General features: G+C 31.4%; 1 protein-coding gene across 1 annotated transcript; it reads right to left on the bottom strand.

The window, feature by feature from the left end:
• Positions 1–786: 786 nt before the first annotated feature.
• Positions 787–7,121, bottom strand: LOC133179399 (uncharacterized). Its single transcript, XM_061314195.1, has 5 exons — positions 7,059–7,121; positions 6,836–6,943; positions 5,497–5,721; positions 4,530–4,620; positions 787–1,755 (listed from the first exon to the last, which is right to left on the bottom strand). The coding sequence occupies exons 1-5, from the start codon at positions 7,111–7,113 to the stop codon at positions 882–884; spliced, it is 1,353 nt and encodes a 450-aa protein (XP_061170179.1). The 5' UTR covers positions 7,114–7,121; the 3' UTR covers positions 787–881.
• Between the last annotated feature and the right edge of the window lie 4,325 nt (positions 7,122–11,446).

Genomic DNA, 11,446 nt, shown 5'->3' with positions numbered 1-11,446 from the left:
CAATGTTGAAGTGGCTACTACCTATAGAATGTAAGAGGTGTTTCAGGAAGAAGATAGACTGACAGACAGACGGACCAGGATAAACAAAATACCAGAACTTTCTTCAGAAAGTGTAAATGAAATATTTTTTGGCAAGGCCCAGTTTAGTTAAACGTTTTGAAAGACTACCATTATTCATATCATAAATATTGTTCCCTGTATACAAGAGAAATGAATTTATCAAACATTCCTTCCATCAACAGATGCACACCATTTCTTAAAATGGAGACGATTACTCAGCATAGTACATGTACATAAATATTAATGTGCACGTATTCAAGTGGATAATTGTTGACAATATGCTGGTTTTCGTTCCTCAGACGTCAAAGGGGAGTATATATGTTGTGGATAAAAAATAGTGATTATATTTGCATTTATTCACCAAACTTCACATTTTAATGGATTTTTCTAGGAAAAAAATAACATTGACACATACAAATACTTAAACATTTCCTTTGTGCAATTGAAGGATTTGATAAGAATATTATTTGCCGAGGGCTCTCTAAACTTCTCCTAATTGCTAAAGGTCATCAAATCTATCCTGTAAGGGGAAATGTCATTCTCATGTTATCCAGTAAAAATTGCACGTATGAAGAACGATCGAGCCTTTGAAAAAAAGAAAGTTTTATTCTAAGCGTAAATAAAGAATGCATACACTTTGTTGAATTCTAGTTTTAAATTTTATCTACTAATACTTCAAAATCTTTAAAGGAAAATCTGATAAAAGCAAGTAAAAACATCGAAGAATGGCTAATTTGAAATTTATTTAAAGATGCAGGAATAACAAATTATTTCTAAACATTTTTTTTTTGCTTTGAAATGCTCGAACATCACCAGTGTTTTCATACTTCGATGGTTTCCAAACTAGTATTTAATTTTTCCAAAGCTTCATCTTTTTTGGAGTCCCCTGTTGAATTCCTTGCATCACTTTTCACCGAGTCATCTTTTTCGTCAACGAGCTTTACAAACTCATATCCATTAAAAGTAGATTTGTTTTCATTATTAATTTCTTTTTTCACACCTTTTCCATCGGATTTAATGGATTTCTTCTCTTCATTATTATTCAGATTTGTATTTTCTTGGAATTTGATTTCTTCTTTTGCGTCCTTCGACTCCTTCGACACAACTGTCTTGTTTTCGGAATTTACTATTTTCCCGTTTGATTCCGACGAATCAGTGTTTTTATTTAAGTTTGCATCATTTTGTACCTCACTCTGATTAAAACCGGAGTTTTCTAAAGGATGTTCTGTTTCACAATTTTCATGTTTATGGTCTCTGTCGCAGACTATTCTCTTACACGTGTCTGTTGTATCGTATGTATCGGAATCGACGTCATCTTTTGAGCTTTTAAACTCTGCGCATGCATAATCACTTTCACGTTTCTCCTGTGTCTTTTTGTCTTCAACATTAAGAATATCGTATTCGCCATCTTCAATTTCATCATCATCGTTGATTTTTCTTGGTTTTTCGGATACCATTATTTTTATTTCTTTGTCGGCGTCTTCATAGTCTGGATCTGTGACGTCATACAAATCGCTCATTCGTTCATCGTTGTCCTCCACTTTACTGTGCGTACTCATAACGCCAGAACTGAGATCTTTATCAATAATTTCCCCTCTGTACGTGACTGCAGACGTTTTCCTTCCATTCATTTCATGTAGCAATACACCCTTTTCTGCATCATTTTCAGACTTCCTTTCAGATAATAAACGATTACTGCAAAGAATAACATTATATAAATATTGCATGTAGTTGAGTGTAACATTGAAAATTTTCACCCCAAGAAAACCATTTCAACCGAGGCGCATAATTTCTGCGCAGTCAATATTTTTTGGAATATCACCCGTCGTCAAGCAATGTTGACTGTTGCTACGCTGGAGGGCGTGGCTTCATTATTCAGCGGGTAATAGTTTTTTTAACAAATGTTTCTTGACAAATCAGATTCAACTAATTTACATGAAAGTATAATATTATAAATTAACTCATTTATCCAATGGATTTCAAGTCACCAATACATTTTTCATATCTAATACTTTTATTCCAACCCTTTTTTGATAAAACATAAACAAATAAATATGTTTGCAGTTTTAAACTCAGAAGACTGAGTGTAGCAAAAAATATGAATAAACGACACGAAAGATAATAGGCACTATTTTTAGAAATGTAATACCATGGTGTACATTGTTATTTGGCGTAATTCAGGTGACAGGAAAGCAAGAGAGGAATGAAACCATAAGAAAAGGTAAAAAATTTAAAAAAAGAACCTCTAATTTTGTGATTGAATAATATTTTTATCCAACTCGGGTTTTTTCCCCCATTGCTAAAGGCTCGGTAACAAGAATACGCGCACAACTCGATCGTGGAATGAAAATCATCTCTAATCAAAAAGCTATATTTGAAGATAATAATTCGCTAATGACAAACAAAACGACGATGGTTTAAGGGTTATATGAGCATCAACATATTGTAATTATACGTAAACCACTCTTACGCAACCTATGAAATGCAGGATCCTCGTACATGTTGCATTTTTATATATATGACCAAAACAAAAGACCCTAACAAAAAATACTAAAATAGTAAACTATAGTTAACTATAGTTTACTATAGTTAACTATAGTATCAAAGTGAAAACCTTGGAACTTTGATTTACTATAGTAAAAACTTTGGAACTTTGATATACTATAGTGAAAACTTTGGAACTTTGAATAACTTTAGTAAAAACTTTGGAACTTTGATTTAATATAGTGAAAACTTCGGAACTTTCATTTACTGTAGTGAAAACTTTGGAACTTTGATTTAATATAGTGAAAACTTTGATTTAACATAGTGAAAACTTTGGTACTTTGATTAACTTTAGTAAAAACTTTGGAACTTTGATTTAATATAGTGAAAACTTTGGAACTTTGATATACTATAGTGAAAACTTTGGAACTTTCATTTACTGTAGTGAAAACTTTGGAACTTTGATTAACTTTAGTTGAAACTTCGGAACTTTGATTTACTATGGTAAAAACTCTGGAACTTTGATTTACTATTTACTATAGTACCACCCGTGGAATTATGTTTTTGATTCCCATTCTTGAGATTTTATGATATTTTATTGTCAAAATTCGTAAAAGCTTCACAGAACTTTTTATAAACCCGACCCTTCACCTAAAAAATTAATGTACAAGAAATGAATTTTAATGTAAGGTTGTCTCTCGCGCCGATAGATGAGCAACATTTATTTAAATGTATTTAATTTAATGCAGATGTCGTGCAATTTTTTCAATAGAGAAAGGAAAATGATGTACTATAAAATAAAATTTGCGTCATTTTCTAACCAAAATACCTGCTCCATTAACTTCAGTAAACATGTATTTTTTAATTAATAAATGATAATATTGCATTTGAATAAACTAATTGGTAAATTTTAATTAACATGTACAACAACTCCCAGCCCCACCCAACCCCAACTCCACCCTAAAAAACAAACGTCAAAATAAGAAAAAATTATTAAAATACTTTAATAAGTTGATAAACTATAGTGAAAATTTTGGAACTTTGATTTACTATAGAGAAAACTTTGAAACTTTGATTAACAATAGTAACATTTTTTGGAACTTTAAGATTTAGTATAGTGAAAACTTTGGAAGTTTGATTCACTATAGTAAAACTTTGGAACTTTGATTTACTATAGTGAAAACTTTGGAACTTTGATTAACTATATAGTGAAAACTTTGGAACTTTGATTTACTATAGTTAACTAACTATAGTAATCTATAGTTAACTATAGTTTACTATAGTTTACTATAGTATTTTTTTGCTTGGGGAAATATGTCATTCTTAGAATTATGTTCTTTATTGTGTGAATAACTTACCATGCATGACATTTGACATGGAACATTGTTTTTCCAAGTTTTTTTTTTTTTTTAAATATGATTTCTTGTTCATTAACCACCAAAAATATTTTATACGAGTACAATGTCTAGAAGTTAACACTAGGATTTACAAGTATGATGTGTATTTTTAATTTAAACAACATATCATCTCTGGTCTAGAAGATATGAATTTTACGATTTAGATGTTCTACTAGATAAGAAAGAGTAAAGGAAATTATTGCAGATAATGAATTAAAATTTTCAACGTAAAAAAAATAAATGGATCTACCCTAAGCCTTGCACCCTTTCAAAATGGATATAATTTTCACAGGTAGAAGGCACATTACTTTTTGATAAACAAAAACCCGAGAGAAATCAAATTTATTCAGATATGACATTTTTCTTGATCTTTTCCCCATTATTTAAGACTTAAGATTCCGTGAATTAAGAAATGATAAAAATTTTAATGACAATGCCGATGGACACCGGATGACAGCACCAGATAATTAAAATTAACCTTAATGCAAACTGTGGATCTTTTAAAAGAATTTCAAGCGGATTTGATTTCTAACAGACTCTTTTCATCAAAATTATATTCCATGTAAATCAGTGTATATTATCACTTACAGTTTACGCCTGTACCACCAACAGACAAAGATACTCCAAACTATACTCAGCACCACGATACCTCCGGCAGCCGACATCACAATCAAGGTCTCTGGAAACGTTTATCAATAAATCTTATTATCTAATTAATTTGATTATTAAAAAAACCTTCGACAGGGAAAAAATGACCGGACAGTATGAAAGGAAAGACCTATTAATGCAAGCAAGATTTATTTTGATATGGTTCCATATGCATAGAATATATAATAATTCCATTATCAATGCAACTGAATTAGACAATTAAATGAAATTGCTGTAGGCCTAAACGGAAACGGAAGTCTATGAGTAATCTCATCCTCATTTTACAAGGAAGCAGTTGTCGATGTACAAAATGAATTGCTACCATCAGAAATTTTTAAACATGTGCGTTCTCTTGGTGCTAAAAACCTTTTTACAACTTTAATGAATGAAACAACATTTTTTTTAGAACTATATATATATATTAACGTTATCCAGAAACTCAAATATAAATATTTTCATTTTCAGATATTTTCCTCTATGATTCTTAACAAATTAGAAAACGGTTCATTTCATGAACTACCAGGAAATCATGAATATCTTAATTGAGACGTCATATTATTAAAAGCGTACTTGACGCTTAAAAAACTACATGTATATGGCAAACTGATTGGCAACAGATAAATGATGTAAATATAAGATATGAATTTAATTTTTGAAAATTCTTGAGATACATGAACTATGTTCAACGCTCCACGCCTGCTTGTTTATCTTGAAGAGCTAAACTGGCGTAAAGCTTCGTAGTTCATGTCCACATGAATTTTTCAAAAATTAAATTCACTGTTTAAATAAATGAATGTATAAAAGAAATAGATAAATTAAATAATGAAATAATAAAAATTAAATAAATAAATAAAAAAAGAAAGAAAATCAAAACAAAAGCACTTGTTATAATAGAAATTATGTTTACCGAATCTCATATTCCATGGTAGACTGGAATTGGTTGAATTGCAATCCTGTATGGTTGATGTGGTGCTGTGGTGTACGGTTGATGTGGTGCTCTGCTGTATGGTTGATGTGGCGCTCTGCTGTATGGTTGATGTGGCGCTGTGCTGTATGGTTGATGTGTTGCTGTGCTGTATGGGTGATGTATTCGTTGTTGGGGGAGATTCTCCTTTTGTTGTATCTCTGAAGGCTGTGTTATTTATTATATAGTTTATCTTTAAATAAATGTATTTTTACTCCCAGGTCAGATTGTGCAGTATTTTGCCTAAGATGTTTGAGTCCCCTTTTTCTGACCCCCATTTTGTTAACTGTGTTTTACTTCTTTCATCATTTACTTTAATAAATGACATATTTCACTTCTACATGATGTTATTTGTTTTTGCCTGCTTTTAACCAAAAACAAGCTCAGTCGTTTGGCAGGAGAACTAAGGAACATAAATGTATTTTTACTCTTAATGCACTTATTGTCCAAATGTCAGGACAATTGCTTGTTTTTCTCGCGAGAGATGGGGGAGTTGTGAAGACAATAAAAATGTATTATTGTTCCAAATAAACCTGTGAATATATTACAGAAGTTCAGATTTTATAGCGATAATGCAATTTTAAAAATGCCTATTGGATTGAACACTTTATGCATTCGTTCACATGTTTCAATGACACTACATTTTGTAATTATCTAGTGTTGTCACTTTAAGTATTTATATACATTTTTATACTGGGCCTGGCTTCAAGTGTATCTATTTTTATAAATTGTTAATTCTAAGCAAGAGCTATTTTTCAAGAAGGATGATATGGCGACATTCAATTTTTAAAACTGTAACTGTACTTTCCTTTTTTAAAGCTTGATATAAGTATTTGTTTTGTAATTTTAAATGACATAATTCATCTAATATTGTCTTTATTTTAGTATTTTTGGAATCTTTGAATTCAAACTCTACAATCTTAATTCTAATTCTATAACATTAGTGACTTCACCAAAATTTCATGACGTCTTCTTAAAAAAAAAAAAAAAAAAAAAAAAAAAAAATCTCAATCACGTATACGATTCATTTACCTAAAAAGTGAATTCGAAATTGTTTTGTTTATAAAAAAAAAGTCTCATTATCCTTAAAAATATTTTTTTCTGTGTATGTTGTTAAGTAAGAAAAAAGACTAACATATAGTTTTTAAAAGCTAAGTTTAGATACAATACATGACACAAAAATGTTTTAATATTGCTTGGTCACCAATAAGTACCCCATTTTTTTAAAAATGATTAATTATACTTAATATTGGTAAGGTCATCCCTACACATTGACACTTACTAGTTGTCTGTGTCACATTGTTATTTGAAGTAGAACTGTAATACTCCGTTACTGAGGCTGTTGTAGTTGACGCCGTGGTGTTTACTTTTGGTGTTTGATTTGTTGAATCTAAAGTAGAATCAACGTTTCAAAAACAAATCAGTTCATATTTAGCACGAAGAATAAACCGATGGTTACTTTAATGTATATGATTTCAAAGATATTTTCTTAAAATGATACAAACCTGAACAGGCAAAAAATTTCACATGGAGTTGTACCATGAATAATATCCATATCATTACCTTCACTTTAAACATTTTTAATTCAATAACACATCCAGCCACTGTCCCTTAAAAATAGTTTATGAACGACGGACCAGGAAGTAGCATTTGTATTTCCCTGTCAACTTAGTTTTACTTCATATAAGTGGGAAAATAATCATATTACGTTGTGTGTTAGAGTAGAATCGTCTTCATCGGACTAAATATTTATGTGGAGTCTAAATTATTTTTCCTTCCGCGTCGTCTTAAATAGAAAAAAAAGGATCTTTAAGATCTCCAACATTAAGATTTGAATTCGCCGTTTGTTTCACTATCATGAGAGCACTTTACAAACATGCTTATAATCTTAAGATAATTATATGTATATAATCTTGAGATAATCATCTGCGTATATCCTTTTAAAAATAAAACTGGTAACGCCCATCATATGTAATTGTTTTTGAGCGTTTATACTGTCAGTTTATACTTTTCTTAGTCCTAGTCATCAGATCTCACTATATAACTCGCATCGTACTCAATAAACAAGACCGGATATAATTAGCAACGCATATCCAACTGAACACCGCTATGGGTAAATACTAGTAAACTGTACACTATTTCCCATTTCTTTTCCCATTCAATTGAGTGAAATACACTAGACAAAATTGCTAACGCACCACCTAAATAAATTAACATTTTTCTTTTCAAAAATTGTTTATGATGTTTTTGATATATAATTATGTTACTTTAATAAAAAATGAGACATTTAAATGCTTTAACTGATAAATAAAAACAATGTTTACTGAAGCGTAACCACTTCATAGAAAAAATTAAAATCATATCCATACTTTTTTGGTGGAATAAATTTCTAATTTTTTCTTTGTGGTTGAGTTCTTTATGTTTGTACTAATTAAAAACTCAGAAAAAAAGTTACACCGTATGCGGCGTTTGACTCTAGAAGAGCGTGCTAAGGCAGCCAGTATGGTGTCTACAGGGGGTTCCTTTGAAGAAATTTGTGAAAAATGGAAAGAATTAAATGATTATGAATTTGTCTGGTGAAAAATTGTTGAAAATGAATAAACGATCATAAAAATGTTTACAATAGATATCGACGGCATTAAGTGAGCACCACACAATAATTTCAAGATTGTTCCACAAAATTGGGGCAACCGGAAGTTGGGTGGATTTGGTAGGGACACCAAGGCACTGGATGACTACTAAGCGGTATGGTAGTCAATCAGGGTATATCATTTGATATTTAAGTGGGAGACTGCTCCCGTCGCAACGTCACGGACCACCATCGGTAATCACCAACTTCATATCTTGGCAAAAACGGTGCGCAGGGCACGTCGGGAAATTGGTTTTTGGACAAGAAGGTCCTTTAAAGGTCTTGACATGACACCAAGACATTTGTCAATCCAACTTTTTTGGAAAAGATGGCATATTTTATTATACTAGTACCAATCAGGAAAATGATCAATTCACAAATAAGAATAATAAGTGGTGCGTTAGCAATTTTGTCTAGTGTAGTTATTTGACGTCCTCGATCACGACCTGGAAACTTCACGACAGTTTCTCTCTGGTAAACATATTTATTTCCCGTAATGCTACTCACATTGGGTTAACAATGAACACAGGTTTGTTTATTTGTCAAACGTCCCTTCGAGAATTTTTTTTACCCATATTGAGACGCCATCGCTTGCCGGTGGAGGGCTGCAAATTTAGACCTTTCGGCCTTTGAGCAGTGAGGGATATTTTCGTGCCAGCACTACTACGGGACCTCGGTTTATACTGTCTCAACCGAAGGACCGGTCTCCACGAGTTATGTCCAAGACACGATATAGTTACATATCGACAGATTACTATAATATAGTTTGCTATATTATTTCTCTAGTTTTGTGTGTATATTAGAATGCTTTCTGTTTTCAAGGTATCACACCGGTAATTGACCAATCAAAATGAACTTAGTCAGTTGTAGTTCCATACATAATAAAGAAATATTTTTTTTATTGTGAGAAATTTTATATTTTCCCTTATTCTATTTTTACATTTTTGGTATCTGTGCTGAGAATATTTTATGTACTTTGTAAAATATTAAAGGTTTTTGACAGGAACTATTTCTTTCGGGGCATAGGAGGCCACTTCCTGGGGTGCACACAGGATGTTTATAAACACATTGAATACACGTGGTTTTGAGGGTATTCCTGTTTGCGGATGGAAAAAATCAGAAAATGCCGTGTACGTACCCTATTTTTTGGTGTCAGCTGATGTGACTGGTAACGTTTAACATTTCCTGCTAAATATTTTTTCATGAATTCGAATACCTGATTTTTAATGATTTTTTATTCTATATAGAATTATATAGTGAAAACAATTACCGGTGTTATACCTTGAAGGTGATTGTGTAAAATCATCTACATCCATATTAAAATCATTTTTAATTTTAAAAAGGCATATTTCAACAAAATATGTCATTTTATGAACTTTCTGTGTGTGAAAGCACATATTTTTAAAGTTAGAAGTAGGGTTGACATTAATTTATACAGATTTCTATGTAAAATACTAATAATACATGTATGTCATGTTTTACCCTCAAAACTCCAAATTATGACTTTCAAAGTAGGATTATGTATCTGACATGTAGAAAGAAGTTAGAAAATGTTGTTGTTTTTTTTATTTTAGATGACTTTAAACTCTGTGCACCACCTGACCACAGTCAATTACAGTGTCTACAGACTTTGCCGTAAAAGTACTTTAGGCTGATTTTTTCAGGAAAAGACTAATTCTGGGTTTGCGAATGAGTTTTCAACAAAAGCGACAACTGTGATAAAATGTGAAGAAGTAAAACATGTTTTCACAAAGTGTTCAATTTTACAGAGACTGGATTTACTTTCATTTTATTCACCTTAAGTGATTCATTTATTACTGGAGTGAAGGAATAGAAATAATGAAATGAGTTAAATATGTCTAATGAAAGTAATGCACAAATAAAATTTATTAAGAATTTTTCAAAACTAAGAAGCTTATGACCAAAAAATGCATAAATACTATCAGGGCATGAGAGTGAATACTTATTCTGAGTGCTAACCATGTAGCACACATATTGTACAGAATGTCACTAAGCACCATAGTATGCCTGTTATGGTTCTCTAGACTTTTTCATGCTTTCTCAGCTGACATTCATGATTTTCCAGTTTGCCGGAGAATGTTTTTTGTCATTTTACCACTTTTATGTAGGTGTTGACCCTCTCTTTTAAATTAAGTCTCAGTCAGGGTGCTTATTTTAGCATGATTTGTTAAGAGCATTAATGTACTGAAATATTAATAAATTACAAATTAAAGTGATGAAGAAATTTGACATATTTACACAATCAAAATATCAGAATAACCATAATTCAGCTAATAAAGAGCCCTTTCGTTCTTTTGTCACTTCCTATTAATTTTATCAGCAGTTTTTGTACACCCACCCACCCCCAAGAATCATGATGAATGGCCTGATATTAGTCTCTTTGTTGCTTTTTTTCACATTTAAAAGTGTTAAAACCCATAAAAATGTTTAAGATTTATATTTTTAAACTTAAATGTTGAATTTTTATGTAAATTTGGTGAAACAAAAAGCTGTAATCTTGAATTAATCATGCAAATTCATCAAACACCTTTGAAATTCCTGAGTAATTCAATGAAAAGAGGATAACTATGCATGTTCAATTGGAATTTCATGGCTAATTTGTGTCTGCAGAGAAAGCCAGTTACATAAATCACAACAATAAGTTGCATCTGAATTGTTTTCTACATTTTCTTATCATCAAAGCAAGTTTAATGGAGTGTCAGAGCTGTCCAGAATCTCCCCAGATGCTGATATCATTTGAACTGCCCTGTGTTACAACACAGCTTTTAGATAAACTTCTGCATAGCAGGTTGAAGACATGTACCTAGGCTTTATTTGGAACATAAATTGACCAGATGCAGATTTTATTATCAGCCTAATATTTAACAATTTCTGTAAATTCTGTCATTCTTAGGAGGGTAAAATGCAATTTTGTTATGTAATAATTGCATAATGGTCTCAGACCTGTGAAATATATTTTGTTTGTTGTGAAGAACAATGCATATACTCTCCACGGATACAAAAGTGGATGCCAGGCTTAGTCTATTAAGGATGAAATTCTGCTTCAAAAAATGCACAAAAAAACTTCTGTCAGAGTGCTCTGTGTGTATTCTTGACTGCTCTGGAGTAAGGGAGATAAATGCATCATATCTCCAGCAATAATGGGAATTAGATCCCCAGACTTAAGGATGTTGATGACAGTTATTTAAGAAATCTCAGGTGCAAAGATGAAAAAAATCTGACAACTTCAAAGATCCTTCAAGA

This window comes from Saccostrea echinata, unplaced genomic scaffold (assembly GCF_033153115.1).
Source record: "Saccostrea echinata isolate AGI-Se365-2 ecotype Australia unplaced genomic scaffold, CSIRO_AGI_Sech_v1 ptg000001l, whole genome shotgun sequence".
Lineage (NCBI taxonomy): Eukaryota > Metazoa > Mollusca > Bivalvia > Ostreida > Ostreidae > Saccostrea > Saccostrea echinata.
Note: the sequence above shows the minus strand (reverse complement) of the source record. Positions and strands in the feature narration are given on the sequence as shown.